We start from the raw sequence: 19,011 nt of genomic DNA, 5'->3' as shown, positions 1-19,011 counted from the left end.
ATATATACATTACACCTCTTGCAGAATTTGATTGCAAGAGGATTACTATTAATATTTATTAATCTTGGCAAATATTTGAGGTGCAATCTGAAAGCTGATAATTGACAGCATATACATAGGCTATGGTCTTTACTTAGGCCAGAATGTTAAGATATTAGAATATGGGATATTTAAATGCCTCATTTTCACTGATTTAATTAGCAGTTGGATGCCTGAACACCTTAACAACATGTGTCTTGTGCAAATTTGTGAAATGTCGTGATCTTAGAGTTATGGGTATAATGGCAAAAAAGGAACAACACTTTCTCTTGCAGGTCTCATGAACAAAGGGAGAAAGGGAAGGTGAAGTTGTTTACCAGTAAAAATGCTGGAAAATATTTGGGGGGAGGAGAAAAATACTCATACAGCATCTTTTAATTAAAGTTTTCATCTGCTGCTTGCTTTTTCCTAGAACTGTGTCAAAGTCTCCACTTTATAGAACAGAAGGAACATCTGTCCATTTACCACTAGGAGGATTCTGTCTGTATTCTTACAATGCAACATTTATTTAAATATTCAGTCACTTCTCCACTTCTTGTACTGTTGGTTTATGACTTTTTGGAGGTCGATGCTCCCACAGCTCCCATACAAGCCGACGTGTCGCATATTCCAGGAGTTCCCTGAGCCCCAATAGCACCGGGAGTACCAGGATCCCCCGGCAGACCAGGTTCACCCTGAGCACCATCACGGCCGTTTTTAGTAATTCCAGGTACACCGGGTGGTCCTAAACAAGGAGAAGAAAAATATCACATTAATTATTTCCTTTCTTTAAAATATATATATATGTGTGTGTGTGTGTTACGTTTAGAGTTCTTAAAATATTTAAAGTGTCTCTACATCAGACTTGTTATGGCCTTATTGAGTACAAGGTGTTGAATAAATTTAGCCTGAATCTGAAGTATGTTTTTTGGATTTTGTGAACTATCTTGCCATTTTTACTGCAATTACCTCCGCAGAGTCAAAGGCAGAACTTCAGTGTTTGCTTCTGTTACCATGTGCGTCTGGTCGGACTTTTGCTGATCGCTGTAGAACTGGATTCCATCCCAGAACTGCCCCGTTAGTGCAGGACTCCATGAATAACACCAAGTAATTTGTAACTAGAATTATTTTACATCATCCCTGAATATTTTGAATCTTTTTTCCTTCAGATGCCAAACATAATTCACAAAATGCTAATTTCTGTAACAGCAAGCTACTGAAGCTTTCTTAAATACTTTAAACTATTCTTCTGTCTCCCCGAGGGACAGCTCTATCAACTGGTGTATAAACCTGCATTCCTCTCTTAATTGTGATAGAGACACAGTGCCTGATTCCTTTTATTCGTATAAGTGATAAATTGCATCTACTGTTAATCTCCTTACATTGCATGAGTAGGACAAATGCTCTCAGTATCTAATTTGTGAGACACAGCCTCTTTCTACATGCTTCAGGAAAGAAAACATTTATGGATTAATGCAATTATTTCATGGAAGAATCTAAGACAACTGGGTATAAATATTCTGGTTTTATGAAATTACATAGATGCAGAGCCTGATTTTGGTGCCTGTAAATTAATCACTGTGCAGATATAATAGCAATTAGAAAAGCTGCTTTAATAGGTGAACAAAAGAATATTATTTGAGTTTCTAACAGATACTCATTAATTTGCATAAATTAATCTTTGAATCTTCATCAAAAGAGGATCCATGACTTCAGGGACTGGGATTATAGCCAGGTACAGAGCAAGAACACCACAGTACTCGCTACATCATTACACTAGGAAGTTATATTTGTTTCTGGTGCAAAGAAATATTGTCCCTGAGTTCTCTGGTTTGATCCAGAAGCATGAACTGAATTTTGGAGGACCCTACTGTAAAGATTACAGGGACAAATTGTATATAATATACTGCCAATGATATGCAGAGCTGTCCCTGTTCAGCCTTTACTTAAGTCATAGTTTATTAGGTTATTTGCACAGCCTTACCTTGAAGTCCTTGATCACCGTCAGGCCCATCGATACCTTGACCAACAGGTCCTTTATCTCCCTTTTCGCCAGTGTCACCTTTAATCACAAACAGACAATTTCAACAATGAGTCATTTACTCAAAATCCTCAGGACACCACTGGCGTCTTTCCTTACGCTGCATCCCTAAAGATGCCAAACTGCCCTCTAGAACTCCACTGGCTGCCCAAGCCCTGATCTTTTCTCCTCTGCTGAAATTAGTACAAGTTTGCAATTGATTTCAGTGGGCATAAAGGAGGGGGGGGTTGGTTTAGTCTTACCTCGGGGACCAGGATCACCGAGTTCTCCCGTTGGCCCTCGGTACCCAGGGGGACCGCGAGGACCGGGGTGCCCAACGCTCCCCGTAGCTCCGGGGGGACCCGGGGGACCCGCTGGACCAGGGCGACCCGTCATTCCAGGAGACAAGGGCTTTCTCAGGTTAGCAGCCAACTGTGCAATTTGATCTGAAAAGAACAATTAAAAACTGTCTGACATTTTCACTCTTTGCTTGGCCGTTCGTCGTCTGCCACCAAGCGTGAGAGAGAAGCTGAAATCCCAGTGTGTGACAGTACAGCAGAGCTGGGTGCTTGGGCAGACCCTGCTCCCTGCCGCTCCCGCACACAGAAACATTGAATCTGGCTTTTTATTTTCTTAAAATGTCCACAGGGGAAGATTTTGGTCAGAAATCTGCAGGTTTTTAACCCATTGATATTTCCTGTTCCCTAAACCACTTTAAAAGATGTCAAGTATTCTAGAAAATTATTCTTAAATAATGAAAACAATTTTTTCAAAACAAGCTTTCCGAGTTTAACTTCAATCCCAAATGGCAAAAGTAACCAAATGCAGAACAGTAACTTCAAAGAGAAAACACTACTCAATGTATTTTTTTCTTATTAAGACAAAAATAAAACATCTTGGGGGCCACCTTATGTTCAGGATCTGCTCATCTTCAGTTCAATATGGTAATTAAACTCAGTTTTCTCTCAGCAATACTCACCATTTATCATTTCCCCACAGAGTTCTCTTATATGTTGTTCACTGGCCTCTTTGCCCTGCAGTTAACAGAATAATTTGTCGTTATACAGAAGTTTCAGGACATGAAACACATTTCCAGCAGCTCAGTGAGAAGCACACGATCCTGCATGAAGAGGAGTGGGTTTTTCTTTCCCCCTCTTTAAAAGACAATGGCTTTAATTCAGAACCTCCATCATACTAATGGCAGAGATTAATTTTAATGTTAGGCCAGATATTTAATCTGGAGTTTATTTGGTCTCTCCTGAGTGATGAAACATGAGCTCTGGATCAAGACAGAAGAGGTCTAACATTTGAAGCATTGAACAGGAGTTGTATATTTAAATACCAACTTCTAACTCACTTTTGTAATGAGCATAGTGTCTTAGAGCCTCTTCCAATGGACGCAGATAATCATTTTTATATCAGTGTGAGAGAAAATTAATTCTCCAGAACATGTATTCTGGGCGACTTTAATTCTGAAGCTTGCAAACTTAATATTTTTGCACTGGTAAACACTTGATGCAAGACCATTAGCCTGCACGCACGGTCACCTACTTTTGCCTGCTGAAGTGCAGGACCTTATGTTTTGGATTGCAACCAAAATCTACGATCCATTTATTCCCTTTAGAAACTCCCTGACCATGGCCCAGAAGCAGATCCCACTTACCGGGGGCCCAGGTTTTCCTGTGATACCGGGAACACCTTGTTCTCCCTGGTGGCCCATGGGCCCTGGGAGTCCTGGGATCCCTGGTACTCCAGCTGTGCCGTTAGGTCCTTGGACACCTTTAGGACCAAGTTCTCCTCTTTTTCCTGGCTGTAATGAAGAAAGAAACCAAAAATATCACTTAAAACAGAAGACATGGTCCATTCTCTTCTCATGGGGATTAATTAAGCCTTTCTTCAGGTTTCCCTGACCGGGCTGACCGCGTATGGGTCTTACATCGTATGGGTGGGTTTATATATATAGGTCATAACAGGAGTCCTTGCTACAGCAAAATTATCACACATATTTGAATGTTTTGAATGCCACAAAAAAAAAATCTCACAGTTATAGATTTTATAGTGTGACCATGAAGAAAACGTGCTTCTAGGAAACAACAACACCAGAACAGATTTTATGGAGATACATCATTAAAAGATGCAATAAGCACATCTACTCCCAAACCTTTCAGGGCATGAGCCCGCAATGTCTGACACCTACCTCTCCTTTTTGGCCGGGGGGACCAAAGGGACCCTGTTAGAAAGAAAAGGGAAATTAAAAAAAAGAATGATCCATTCAGAAAATGCACATCTAAAGTCAAATCTCCCAAGCTCCGGGAAGCGCTGAAGACATGTACATGGCACCCGATGGGCTTTTCTGGCAAAGGGGCCAGGAACGATAACAGGATCCTGGAGACCAGACTCATCCCTGGCACAACAGGGAGACGTCCCTGATGCCACGAGGCAGCTCCAGGAAACCTGGGTAATTCTTGAGATGAACCAAAAACCCCCTGTGGACAGAGCAACGTTGACCGCTCTGAGGAGCAAAATGAGGGGTGAGTGCTGATACCCCCAGCTCTGCACAGGCCACATCTGGGGGGTCCTGGAGACAAGAGGAGAGCTGATCCACACCGTCAATTGGGTGGTAGAGAGGCTTGGATTGCCCTCTCCTTTTCACAGCCAGCAGGGTTGGAGCTCTTGGGTGGTTTGTTCTGACTGACCATGTTAGTTCTTCATGGTTCTCTAGATCCACCTGTTATTTGAAGAGTCAGTTTTACTAAATTCTAGGACACCCACCAGTTCTCCTTTGTCGCCTGGGAGGCCATCTGCTCCAGCAATGCCCTGAAAGTGGGATACCAGAATTAACACCGCACCTGCTGTACACAAAGATTATTGACAATACGGCTCACTCTGAGACATGAATAAGCTCAGCTCCTGAGGGAGATGGGGGCATTTTGCAGCTTATACAGCTGCTCCAGCAAAAGTCAATTCTCTCTTCTCAAAGCTGAACCCCGTCCCCACTCAGCCTCTGACAGGAAGTGTCCAGAATGGGACTTTTTACAAATTTCTTACAGGGAATCTAAATTTCAGGTTCCCCAGTGCCAAGTCTCACATAAAACATGAGTTTGCAATGACTGTTCAATGTTCAGTGTCCAGTGTGACTGTGTCCTCGAGGTTCCCTCAGTGGGAAGAGTCACCTGCAGAACAGCTTCATCCCACCCTTCAACATCAGTGATGCATCCCACGGTGAGGACCATCCCTCCCTGGGGACCCTAATGCAAGGATGCCCAAAGCTCTGCTGACATTAATTTTACTAACCACGACAAGGAACATCAATTTTGGGATCACACCCGTTAAGCCGATAGCAGCGCAAGCAATTTGAGCATCGCTGGGAGTGACACGAATCACTGCATCCGCCACCACGGGTGGCGCTTCCCACGCCAAACGCTCTGCGTCAGGGCTGCCTTATTACACGGCAATTAGAGCAGATAACGAGCATTGTTACGATGACTCTATGGCTTTAGGGAGGAAGTTATTTCAAGGGAAATGCAGGTTAGGTTGGTAACTTTGCCTTAGCAACAAAGCAGGGACCACACAGACACTGGGAAACATAACAAGCAGCGCTTGCTGGGAAAGCACATGTTTTCTGCAAGAACACAGTCACATATTTGATGAAAACTGGCTCAAAAGCTTATCACTGAGATTAATCCAACTATGGAAGTTAAGCAGCAAAAAATAAAAGATTAAATTAGTCTATTAGTGTGCCAGGCTTTGAGGTTAGGACAAACCCTAGTCAGATGATGTTCAGTGAAAAGCTGTGCTTCTAAACTTAATTTGGAGCAATATGATGCGAGGAGCTCATATGCAGCATCCCTTGTGGTTACAAAATACACAGCAAGAGTCTCGCATTTTTATCACAGCATTTTCACGTGTCTCCATTAGAATGGCTACATTTCTTTTGCCAACACAGGAAAATCAGTACCGAAGAGGTTTCTGTTGGTGCCTGCTCTACAATATTTTCATTTGAGGGAGGAAAAGCAGTTTGTGCTGTCAAAGGCTGCGTCTAAGGTACAGTTTAAATGCCTCTGCTGACTACAGTGTGGTAGTTGTCACTTACCTGGTTACCTTTGGGACCAGGAACCCCAGTAGGACCCTGAGAATAAGGAAAAGAAAGAAAAATGAGCTCAAACTGTTGTTTTCCTGTGAATTCCTGGTGCAGTCAGACATTCACTCACTCAGCAAGGGGCTGAGAATTAAGTCTCCCAACTGCCAAGTAGGAGGGAGCCAAATCTCATTCATACTTCTCAGAAAGAAGAGATTTTAAGCATCCTTTCTAGTTGTGGGGCACTCTCTGCAGTCAGGGGGTTGTGTTGCGGGATGGTTTCTCACCCTGGCCTTTGTCACACCATCCTCCTCAATTACCTAAATACAACCCAAATGAATTCTGGGCTTCTAATCCTAGGGAGTTTTTTACACCTGTTCCACAAAATTCATTTTTCTCATCCATCCATCCCAGGGGCAGGAACTCTGTTTTACTTCTGCCCCTCTGCTTTTCGTTATTGTCATCTCACAAGCATGACCCACACAGCAACCTTACAAATTCACAAATTAAAGGATGAGGTCCGGGCTGAGACTGGTGGGTGATTGATCTCTGCCTTTCACACGAGAAGATGCGAGGAGGAGATTGGATTGATGGTATAAAATGGACCAGAATATTTTTGTACTGCAGAGGTGAAAAGTCAGGATGTTTTTTCAAGGCTTCATTCGACTGTCAGTTTTCCTGGGGATTTGGAGTTAGATGCTCCTGACTTTGAGAACCACAGAACAACACGACCACAGGAATAAAATACGTTTAGATGATGAGCTGATTATCACCCTAGTGATAATTCAGGCAGCTTGAAAAATCCTTCCAACTGAACTCTACCCACCTGGTATTCACAGAGAGGACAGGAGACGTTTTCGCCCCACTCTGTGACTTTGGATTTAGCAAAGCCAATGAGAAGTTCAGGAGAACTCCAGGTTTTTTTCTGTACTGCAAAATCTACATGGGAAACCCAACTATTTTGCCCTTCAAAGAGGATTTCTACAGCACATTCATCAATCTGACATCCGCAAACTGATCTTTTTTAATAACTAGATCTGGAGATGGCTCATCAGAACAGAATCGTAGAGGAGAACAAGCACATATAATAAGGACGTCATTTTGGTCAAGCACCAAATGAGTTAAAAAAGAGGGGATTTCTACTGAAGAAAAATAATTCTTGACAAAACGAACAATGGAATGTTCAAATGCAAGAATGGATACAGCTATTTAGAACTCCCATTTTATGTTTGCTAAAGGCAAAGGCAACATATTCTTTCCTGAATGTTATCATCTAGATTTATACCTCCATCTTCACAGAGTCCCAAGGCTCCAGGAAGCTTTACAGCATTAAAACTCAGTCACCAAAGTCTGTGTCCTGCGAGGAACAGGCCCTTAAAGAAAAGCTTGGCCCACAAGATTTTGATTCAAAACTGTAATTCCCAGCAGCAGGAACAGGTAACAGGACTTCAGGGCCAGCAGCTCCAAATCCACCAGCCGTCCTCACATTTGCATCGTTCCATCAATCAAATACAACCCACGTTTTTCACCAAGCATCTGGTGATGCCACCGATATGGAGCTGAGAGAGACATCGCCCCAGGTTGCTGCCGGCATTCAGAATCCCCAGGAATTTGACCTTAAAATATTTAGGAAAAATCTTTGCCTGTTGCTACCTCAGTCAGCAATAACAGCCAAGTCCTTCCCCTCCGCAATACCCCACATTCCAACAAGGTGGATTATATATCGTCTCAATGCTATTTATATCTTATGGTCAAGCACACTAAACTTCCCGTATATTTCATGCAAGAAAATACACTTAGTGACACGCCGGTTTATATTCCTGGCCACAGTCAGCCCAAGGACTGTGAAAACACATATCAGTACCTGTGAACTCAGGCTTACAGGACTTTTTTTTGTAATTAAAAATGTCACAGTTGGTTTCAGCAGAGTGTGATGGGTGAGCTGGGCCCCTGGAATTGTATTGATCATGTATTTGCAGATCCTCTTTATACATGTCAGGACGAGCAGGCTGGGCTAGCAATACAGCAAACAGGGTGGCATCTGCTGTGCCCTGTGTGCCCCCCAGCAGATGCCACCACCCCCCAGCAGCAAAGGCTGTTTATTTAATGTGTAAAGACACAGTCTGAGGTTTTAGGGTCTTCCCAGCCCTGACCTCGCGCCCATTAATAAACACAGAACCCGCAGTGCTGGTTGCTGGTACAGCCCTTGCTGCTCCATGGACACGGACAGTGGGATGTGGGGTTGTCACCGACACCAGTGGCATTGTCACCGACACCAGTGGGACATGGTGAGTGGGTGGAAAATATTCTCAGAACGAGGTGGAAATTCTCCAGCATTACCCAAAGCTACTCCAGCACATTTTCCTGGGGAAAGCTGTGAACGAGCTGGGGTGTTAAGGAACAATCAACAATTACATCTCAGAGTAACTACCCAACTTCAGAGCCAGAAATAAAACCTAATTTTTTGTTTCTTTAAGCAGGACATTTTCCCTCCCTCTCTGGACACTGAGCTGCTCTGTGCAGGGGCCTCTTCCCCTCCCAACACACATTTTTCACTGTGGCAAAACCCAGGAGCCCACAATAACCCTCCTGTTCCACATTCCAGGCTCACAGTCCCTCCAAGGGGGTTTTTGAAACCTGCCTGAAGCCGGCACAGAAGGGCCATTGTGAAACCCCCTGTGCCGCTGACACTGAAACTTCACCTTCGAGCTGGAGTCGAGGGAGCCGGCGAACACACGGCTACTGTTCTCAGCAAACCCCGGATAAATCTCATTTACTTTGCCCTGCTGGCTTCTTTAGAAGGAGAGTGAATTCATTTAAATATTCTGAGGCGTGGGGCCCAGGTGTGCTGCTGTTCAGAAAGAAAAGTCACTGAGGAAACTGTGATTTTAAAAAAGCCAGAAACCCAAATCAAGCATCTGAATGGCAAAAGTGCATAAAGCAGCGCTGCTGTGCTCATGGGGAGCAAGGGTTTGGTGAAATCAGCGAACAGAGCAGGAAAAAAACCCAAACATAATCATCTCTTCCAGCTGGGAGAAGATCCTGAAATCTCTTTTAAACAATCCATCCTGTCTGAAAATAGCGGGAGTTCCTGAACTGAAACAAGGACTGGAATGGCAGAGTTGGGATGCACAAATCTGTCACCTGCCATCAGGTCTGTCCTGGGCAGGCAGCAAACTCAGATTTTGGATAGGGATACCCCGTGTACCCGACTCTGACCTGCTCCAGTTTGCTGGGCTAACATCAACCACAGTGTCTGGTGCCTCGTTATGCTCTAATTTCACATCTCCTGAACAAGAATGTTTTCCCGAACAGATGTTTTCTCCTTACCCTGTCACCCAACTCGCCGCGAATTCCAGTGGGACCAGGGAGGCCGGGCTCCCCGCTGGCACCTTTGGGACCCTGTTAGGAAAAACAACGAATAAAAAGAGCTACAACTTAAAGCACCAGGAAAACTCGTGTATCTTGACATTCCCAAAGTCCACCACTCTCCATAACACATTCAAAAGGGTCATTTTCCTCAGTTCTCCTCTCTCCTTTTTCCCCCAGGACCAACGGACCACTTGCTGGTTGCTGGTACCACTTGTGTTGGTCGGTACAGCTCCCTCTGACTCCTGTCCCCCACATTTCAGCCACCTGCCCTTGGCTTGCCCAGGTCATTTCCTGATATTAAAATAATAATTTAAAAATATATACACATTTTAATATTAATAAAATCTCATCTGTGACTCCTGACTGAGTGATGCTCCCAGAAGGTTGGACCCTACACTGGTTTTCAACCAGTTTCACTGGCGAATGGGGACTGGTTGTGAACACTCCCTTGGTAAGGGGAGGAAGAAATATGAGCATCTCTCCATGCAGCAGGAGGGAAAAGGAGTTCACTGAGACATCCAGGCTGGAAGTGTCCAGATCGAGAAGAAATTAAGGCATCTTTACACAGGTCAAACTCAAACTCTTCTTTTTCAACCCAATACCAAATATCATTTGCTCCAGCAGGCAGTTCATTGGCTTTGTGCTCTTTCAACCGCATCATGTTAATAACAGTGTCAAACTGGTTCTGGCAAGTGGAAAGACATTTCTTCCCATCACTCGTCCTGCCAGAGGTTTGCAGAAAACAGTGGCCTGAACATGACACACATTAAACGACCCCATCAGATACCGACCTGGAAACCTCTGACACCAGGGGCTCCCGTCGGGCCTTGAAGACCAAGCGGTCCCTAAAAAAAGAAAGATAAGGAGAAGATTTAGGGCCAGGTAAGTGACTTGTATGATTAAATTAGCACATTTCTAGCAGAGGGCAAGCACGCAGCTCTGTGCTGCAGCAGCCGTCGCCCGCTGGCATTGCTGATGGACCCGATGAGCTGCTGTAAAGTAGGGCTTGGTGTTTACTGGGCTTTATTAATATTGTTATTATTAGGAAAAAGCGCTTATTTGTATCTATTAATGCTTAATGACATACCATACTCATAAATAGTAAAAATCAATGACAGCGAAAAGTAGTAGCATGATAGAGCGTAGACAATATACACTAAGGGGGCTTGCTATCCCAATATTATGCTTTTAATTGATCCAATTGATTTTGCAAGAAACTGCTGTAAAACACATGCTGCCTGCACTCAGACATGAAAAATAGCAATTGCATCCACTTGCTTTGGCACATTTTGTACTTGCAATGCAGAAAAAGGCAATTTCTTGTGCTGTTAGCGAGGATGCTTTTCAGAGCCCGGCTCACCAGACAGAACACGAATGTTGCCATTAGGAGTCTATTACTTTCTATGGAGAAAAATCACACATGCGATAAAGATCTTGGGTGAAAAAAAAACACCTCCAAGTAATTTAGGCACCTAAATCCCATTTTGTAAAGCGTCTTCTTGAAAGAGATGCCTTGGGCAAAGTTGTGCCTCGTTTCACAGCATCTCCGCTGGGTGCAGCATTAAGGGACACAAATAAACTCCCAACCAGTCGCTGCAGGCAGAAGATAAATCAGCACTGACTGTCCAATGTGCCCCAGAAACCAGCTCTGCTGGTCTGCACTGCAGCTGTGCCTTCAAATGCCATCCGTATTTTTTCCCTAATTGTCAGCCCTACAAATTCTCCCTTGTACCTGAACACCCACTGTCTCTCATATTTTTTTTCTGGTCATTGTGAGGAGGAAATCCTCGTGCTTTGTGTGACTCCATATCCAATCTAAAGCAGTCGCCTGTACCCCTGCCTGGCTCTCCAGAGCAGCACAGACACAACCTGGTGCAGAAACCAGGCTCTGCCCAGAAGAACCTGCTGAAATAAAGCAGCATCCTATTCAAAACAGCTACAGAACTGCTCAGGTGTTTTTGTGGTTACTGTTTCTGTTTTCTGCTTGTAATTCACTGAGGAACTTGGAGAGTTAGGAATACAGAGCTCTAGCGAAGTTACATTAAATTGCACCAAAAATGACTCTGCTGTGCTGGTGCCTTTAGAAGTGGTGGGACCTGATGAAACCTGACAGCCTCAGAATGGGCAGAAACCCTTGGTATGTTATGATAAAGTCAAATTGTTTGGAGCCAAACTGCCTTAACACTAGACAAATCCTGCAATTTAGAATAGCTCAGGCCTAACAATTCTTCATACAAATTAGGACTCTAATAACACAAACCAGAAATTCAGGACCCAGGTTAGAAATAAACAGAGGTTCATCTGCTATTGCACCCACATCAGAAGTCTTCACCAACCCAATTAGCTCGACTGCATTTGATTTTTAGCTGTACTGATACCTTTGTGGGGTCAGCTATTGTGATGAAAGATTGCAGACATAAAAGCAAACATTATTAATTTGGTTTCTTTCTAAGGCTGATTTCCCTCTCCTTGGAAGCACCTGCTCACAAACAATAAATCATCATACTGTTCAATTTCTTCCAAGTGGCACATACCAGAAATCATGTTAGACTTGCCATAGGCTTCTGGGTTTCAAAATGAGATTAAGAGGGGGGAAAAAAGAGAAGACAAAAAGTGCAATGAAACCACTGGAATGTCAAGTCCAGCCATAATGGCAACACTAGTTGGGGAGAGATAAAATAAAAGGTATCCTCGCAATTTTAGTAGTGTGAATAAAATCAGGTTTTATCACGCTGATCCATTTGTTGTTATCTCTGCTGTTCAGCAGGGTCAAAACAGGTGGCCATGCCGCTGTTTGCAGGTTTGCATTGCAACTCCTGCAGCGTTTTATTTCTCAGGCTCTGAGATGACGCAGGTAATGCAGTGACAGCAGGAACAAGATGCTCCATTGGGGACCTCAGCGGTTTCTAACCCAGAGATTTCAAAAAGTTGTCAGTTCAGAGTAAAAGTGAAAACTGCTGGAGCTGTGTATGGGTTTTGTTTGTTTGTTCCTAGGGGTTCCTAGCAAGAGAATGCTGCCGCAGGAAGGGTGGGAGAAGGAAACCTGAACAGATTCCCCATTTGAAAACTGTTTTGGTGTCGCACCCATTGTGTGGTTGTGAACTTTGGGGCATTTTTTAACACTTTTCCAGCCCCTCTCATTCACCATGGCGTGTGCAGGCTGTTCAGTTTTGTTGCTTCAGGTTTTGTGAACCTCTCCTGCTTCAAGGGATGTGATACAGGAATTGGAAAGATTTCATGTTTTATGTGCTGGTGGCAATGTACATTGAAATAACGGGAGTTTTGCTTCTTAATGACTCACATTCAGCACAAGCTGAACCTTATTATTACTGTCTAACGAGGGAAGTGCCGACTGTCCAGTGGCTCCTGTCTGACTGTGGCAGCTCCACAAACCCCTTGGGCAGCTGCAGCTCCCTTTGCCAAATGAAGCGGGAGGAATCGCTTTGCATTTGCACGGAATTGTAAGCAAGAGCAGGATCTGACCCACTTACAGAGGAGTAATTCCTCTGCTGCCAAAACTACCCTGAGAAAATACCAAGACAGGACATGGTGTTTTATTTTAGCCAGAGAATAACACCATGTATGTAACTTGATTTTGGCATCTATTAGATTTACAAGCAGCGTTGTACTTACGGTCGCTCCTCTGGGTCCCGGCAGACCCCTCTCACCAGGAATCCCAACATCGCCCTGGCAATAACACCAAAGTCAGATGTGACATTTAGGAGCTGCTGATCCACCCTTCCCAACCCAGTGCAGAGCCAGAACTCCTGGATCCCAGGAGTTTATCCATGCCCTCTGCCCCATCCAAACACGTTGCACCACCTGCCTTGGTGGGCTTTGACCTCTGTGAGCTCCAGCTCTGCGGCTTGGTTTAAAACACCCTCAGCAGAGCTTGTGATAAGTATAAATGCTGGGGATACGTACAGGGATGCCGGGCTCTCCAGAGGGACCAGCCTCTCCCATCTCCCCAGGGCTGCCCTGTGCAGGAGAAAGCAAACACCCAGTTAGGGCACCACTTCAAAGAATCATTTCTGTCCTACCTAGAGACACAAACAGAGCAGGGAGCTAAAACCTGGATTAGGACATAAAAGCAGCTTTACACTTTTATAGTTCTAAGATCAAGAAGAGAAAACTCCAAAGAATGGACATTTAAAGAGGAGGTGAGCTGTACGTCCTGTCCTGGGACTGGTGAGCAGGAAGGGCTCCCAGCCCAAGCAGGGCCACCAGATGCCACCTCGGACTGAGACAGGGATGCTTTTTTGGAGGCACGCTCAGGACACCCCATTTCATTCATTTCTGCATCACCTTTATGCAAGGAGAAACGTCTTCCCCTGCAGCACTATCTCAGCATGAGGATTAATGAGAATAACGGTGCAGACAGGGAAATTCAGAAAGGAATGGGAGGGACAGAAAATAAGCCACTTCCCAGACCAGCTTTGTGCTGGATTGCTATGGTCTGTCTGAGATTTTATTTTATCGCACAATCTAAAGCTCTGTGGTGGGGGGAAAGTCTCCGAAAGGCAAGATCATCCTGCTCCTGCTTGCAGCTGCTCAGCCTTTACATTCACAAAGATGAAACCTGCTCTTGGGACTTTGCTAAAAGGCTGAATGCTTCCTTCTGAGGTTCCTAAACCACTGACATCTCCCCAGTCCCTTCGCTATGTCTTTCCTGATCAAGTGCAAGAGCAAAACCTTCCCCATAGTGACACCTAACGCCTGCTCCTGGGGACCCAGCCCTGACATGGTCACTTTGGTGACCTCCCAGGGCCTTTGTGTGGGCACCACTCCCCAAAAGCCGAAAAGCCTTGTGGTGAAAAGTTCAGTAGCTTCCACATCAGAACCCGTCATTAGAGAGATTCACTTACGCGTTCACCCTTTGAGCCTTTAACACCTGCTCTTCCAGGCAGTCCCTGAAAAAAATATAAAACAATGTCAGAAGAAGTGAAGTTAATAAGTTTATTTTGGTCTGATTTGTTAAACAATGAGCAATGTTTGCTTGAAGCAATGGAGGATTTACATTTCTGTAGGTTTCACCATGAAAATTATGGCTTCAGTTTTCCCCTTGTTCCCTGCACCAGCAGCTCTACATACACTAATCCTTGACAATTAGAGCAAAGAGGAGGAATATACAAATAGAGCATCAGCAGCATTTTGCACAGTAGAAACCTCTCTCCAAGGGTTTTCAAAATATTCCATAAAACAGGAACAAAGGAATACTTTACCTCTATTTAAATAGCTGGAAGACTGGAGAAATGAAACATTTTGCCAATGAACACCAGTGAGCCAGGGACAGAGCTCAGGCTATTGTTGAATTATGGTCATTTGTATCCCAGTTCTTACCTCTCCTGCATAAAGGATGCACATCACTGGGATATGAAAGAGAAAGTTCCTCTCAAATTTAAATTTTAAACAGAGCTATAGAGGCCAAAATCCAGGGTATGGATGCTGTATTAGTATTTGGTGCTACTCCAGATGTTTTCCACTCTGTCTTTGCACTGCTCCCTTGCTTGTATGGTGGGAAAAATGCATTTTCTTTTGGCTTAGATGGGGCCCCTTGTGAAACAATGCACAAGATGACGCCCCCTCTCCCCGGGAAGGGTCTCTGTGCACAGGCCAAGCTGGTGGAGCCCCCAATGGTGACAGGTCCATACTCACGGGCAGTCCGTTTGGTCCCTTCTCTCCGGGAGCACCCATGCGAGCTGCATCACCCTGCGGATATCGACAGGTTAGGAGAGACTCTCTGCTGCTGGAAAACGGTCTGACACAGGCAGGGGACACATTCCCAAACAGGGATTTGAAATCTTCTCCCTCCCCATATGTGCAGGACCCAGAGCCTGTTGCATCTGCAGGAGGTAGACATGGTGCCCAGAGCTCCTGGGTGGTTCCATAGTCCCCCTGCAGCTCATGACCCACATTCCTGTGGGATCGCCATTCAAAAACCTGACAGTACTTTGTCTACAAGTAATTAAAACAAACAGATGTCTCTGTCAACAGCTCTGAAAAGGCATCTCTGAAGGGCTAGAGTCAGCCAACGGGAACCACTAAGCAGAGGGACACAGCTGAGTTCAGATCATATGTGCATGGCCCATGTGTGCATCTTCCTTCTTTAGGGAGTTTCCTTGGGATTAATTAACAGAAGGAAATTCACTCTTTTTCACTAGTTATGCTACTGGAAAACTTTCTAGAAGCAAAAGCTTTCCAGCCATGCTCTTTTTTGACAAGTATCAGTAGCTTTGCAACACACAAGGGACAGTACCAGAAATGTTTCCTGCAGTGTTTAAGTAGGACTTTACAAACCTTCTCACCATCGAGTCCAGGAGCTCCATCCCGTCCATCCTTGCCAGGCATGCCCTGCAAGCGTGCACAATGCAGGTTAAGGTCATGAGGAGACTCTGTGGTTTGCAAAATACATCCACAAAGAACCTTTTGGCAATGGGTGCAGCTCCAGTTGTATTGGGAAAAAGGGAGATTTTTCATGGACCAGCAGCACAGTGAGGGCTTGGTCCAGCCAGAATTACGCTGAAGGTTGCACAGACCAGAAGTTTGATAGCAAAGACTATAAGATGACAGATTTCTCCTATCGGATTTATTTCATTGTCTGCCAGCAAAACAGTGAGACTTGCATCTTACTTAATTGACTTACAGGCTCTCCTATGAGTCCACGAGCCCCTGGGTTTCCTTTCGGTCCAGGTCTACCCTAGAAATCAGCAATAAATCCCATGTTATCCAGGACAAAACTCTTAAGAACAATCAGTCAACAAAGATAATACTCAGACTCTGTAGGGACATTTTGCTCAGTTTGTGCTGGCTCCTGTCCTGGTCACATAGGTACAGTGGTTCTTCTAGGACACACCAGAAAACTGGCCCAGTGCTGGTTGCAGCAACTGGGAAAATTCTTTCTTGTTTCAAGGGATGGAGATGTAAGATCTGATCCCCGGACTGTAAGAAGCACTTACACATCTTATTACTTAGCCATCTTTAATAAGACTTAAACATCTTGTTTTTCAGAGGAATACTTTCATCCCTTTCACATAAACCAAGGAGGCACAAGCCATAATAAATGTGTCAGACCCCTTCGAGCGTCACATCCAAAATTTGAGCAGGCACATGTTTAACTGCACTTACAGTATCACCTTTGGGCCCCCTGAATCCTTGAGGTCCTTTGTTTCCTTGGATTCCCTATGACAGAGGAGGAAAAGCCATTAAGCATCTTCATCACACAGTGACAAAGACTAATGTTTCAAGGATGTAAATGACTTGTTTGTGCTGTTTGCTGATGTGGGAAGAGGCGTGAGTGTACACACTCCCCCCGGAGCTGGGCTGTACTTTCTGTTACGCTCTGTAACTCCTGACACACAGATGAATTGCAGCAGGGACGTTGCCAACAATCCCTTGGGGCAGAGACCATCTTCCCCTTCATTTAATGAAGCAAGAAGAAGAAACAAAGCGGCAGAAAAACTTTTATATTTAGTGTCTAGATCTTGCTTGGCTTAATGAAATGTTTGGTGGAGAGTAGGCACTTTATTTTATTATAGTTTAGATGAATTTCTTCTATAAATGCAAAGACTAGGGGGGTCCTCAGAGGGTGGTTCTGCTTTGGGGTCACTGGAGACTGTGGTGTGTTGGCTGGTGTAGGCAGATGAAGGTGCTATAAATCAGATGCCATATTATCTCATATTAAGGAGAGACTGTGTGGCAGACCAGTGGAAAATGCTCTTAGAGAGACCATAAAGATGCAGCTCAGGTCTCATATTTGGGCACAGCATGGAGGATACAGGGGTCTGCCCACAGGTTCTGCGCTCTACGTTCCACCCCAGAGCTCTGTATCTTTAATATACGACTATTTCTGCTTCTAGCAAAAATCCTTGTGAGCCGTGGGCACTTGGGAATAGACCAGGCTCAAAGGATGAAGCTCAGGACAGCACCTACTGATTCTTCCTCCAATTTCTCCTTGCCAAGGACAACACAGATGCTGCTCTCAAGTGCTTGCCCGGAGCTGGTGATGCTCAGGGAAAAGCAGAGAAGAATGGAGAGCAATGGAAATGGGGTGACTTCAGTCTGGCATGGGACATGACTAAGTGAAAGACATAATGATATGTGCATCAGGTGAAATAGCATTGCTCTAACTGAAGGGAAAAGGAGAAAGAGATCTGATGGAGATGGTCAGCACACTCCTCCTGTTCACTGGCAGCAAAGAAATTAGTGCAGGAGGGATAAACCTGAGGCTTTGGCTGTGGAAGGCAGAGCCACTGAGATGCTGAGAATTAGGTACATACGGCTTTCCCTGGAGGTCCGGGGATTCCAGGTGGCCCTCGGAAACCAATGTCACCCTGCAAAGAATAATACACCATTGTGATATTCTGGTTGGCAGAGGGTGAAGTAACAGTATCCCTACCTTATACTACAATCTAAAAAAAAACCCACAAAAGCCCTGGAAAGACACCCCATGTTTCTTGCTAATTTGCAATACAGCCTTGCAGAAGATCCCCCTCTTAACAAGCAGGTTTTTACTCTGGATCTCCCCACCACTATCTCTGTGATACACTGATATCATTCACAGCCTTGATATCCTGATAACACACTTGTTCCTAAATAAATGCAAGATTTCAGCAAATTCAAGCCCATTCAGCCTCCAGGCTGATGCTCAAGGGACCTTGGCGAAAGTCCAAAGCCACAATGAGCTGGAGATTGACCCTGTTCTCACTGAGGAGACTTTTCACGTCCTGAAAATCTTTGTGCACCAGTGATTCTTTAGCTTTTTCTTGTAAAGAGAACAGAAATTGAAACGGTCATGAAACGTTTCTCAGGGGGTGGGTTGCAAGATTCTGTAGCATTGTCAGTGCTGCAGGGGCAGAACTTTGTCCTTCTGGTCTGAATGCTTAAATCAGGATGGGCCTGATCCTGTCAGTCCCTCAGGTACAGAGACTTCTCCTGCCTTTGGAAGGTTGTTCTGCTCAGGAGGAGCAGGGAAGAGCCTGCACCTCATATCTTCAGCAGTTCCCCAGTGGTCTTGAGCCAGGACAGATGTCATATGGCCCTTGCATGACACAAAATTGGTGGTGGAGGGGGAAAAAATCGAAAGGTTTTCCTTACTCTGTCACCGGCTGGACCCATTGGACCAGGGAGACCTCTTAGTCCTCTTGGGCCCTAATTAAGAAAACAAATCAGTTAAAACTCAATCACTATTAAATATAAAATGGCAGAACAGCACGACGTAGCAACTCATCAACATAGAGCGCAACTCATCAACACAGAGCACATTAAGAAACAGTGAAGAGCAGCAGAAAGCTCAGCCTCCTGGTGCACAAACAAGACATTTTCCCCTTCAGTGATGACCTCTGAGCAGGTGACACTGGGGACACCCCATGCAGAGCTGTGTTTGGAGTGCCTGCTCTCCCCAGAACACCTTCCAGGCTGTCAAACCAGCCCAGAGCTCAGCCCCAAATCCATCCAAAAGGTGTGCATGGCTCTACTGAAGGACTAGCAAGACTGGCTGTTGCTTGGATCTGTCATCCAAGGTGAG

General features: G+C 44.8%; 1 protein-coding gene across 1 annotated transcript in view; it reads right to left on the bottom strand.

The window, feature by feature from the left end:
- Positions 1-587: 587 nt before the first annotated feature.
- The window catches only part of COL9A3 (collagen type IX alpha 3 chain), a gene marked incomplete at both ends in the record, with an annotated part of 34,432 nt that continues 16,008 nt past the window's right edge, over positions 588-19,011 (bottom strand). Inside the window, 19 exons of the mRNA XM_080354733.1 lie at positions 588-763; positions 2,003-2,080; positions 2,302-2,484; positions 3,018-3,072; positions 3,702-3,848; positions 4,236-4,268; positions 4,811-4,855; positions 6,132-6,167; positions 9,447-9,518; positions 10,280-10,333; positions 13,122-13,175; positions 13,413-13,466; positions 14,354-14,398; positions 15,144-15,197; positions 15,786-15,839; positions 16,132-16,185; positions 16,614-16,667; positions 17,765-17,818; positions 18,582-18,635. Of these exons, the coding sequence (XP_080210859.1) occupies positions 588-763; positions 2,003-2,080; positions 2,302-2,484; positions 3,018-3,072; positions 3,702-3,848; positions 4,236-4,268; positions 4,811-4,855; positions 6,132-6,167; positions 9,447-9,518; positions 10,280-10,333; positions 13,122-13,175; positions 13,413-13,466; positions 14,354-14,398; positions 15,144-15,197; positions 15,786-15,839; positions 16,132-16,185; positions 16,614-16,667; positions 17,765-17,818; positions 18,582-18,635 (1,356 nt within the window). The remainder of the gene's footprint in view (positions 764-2,002; positions 2,081-2,301; positions 2,485-3,017; positions 3,073-3,701; positions 3,849-4,235; positions 4,269-4,810; positions 4,856-6,131; positions 6,168-9,446; positions 9,519-10,279; positions 10,334-13,121; positions 13,176-13,412; positions 13,467-14,353; positions 14,399-15,143; positions 15,198-15,785; positions 15,840-16,131; positions 16,186-16,613; positions 16,668-17,764; positions 17,819-18,581; positions 18,636-19,011) is intronic.

Source organism: Nesoenas mayeri, assembly GCF_963082525.1.
Source record: "Nesoenas mayeri genome assembly, chromosome: 16".
NCBI classification, from domain to species: domain Eukaryota; kingdom Metazoa; phylum Chordata; class Aves; order Columbiformes; family Columbidae; genus Nesoenas; species Nesoenas mayeri.
This window is presented reverse-complemented; position numbering and strand designations above follow the sequence as displayed.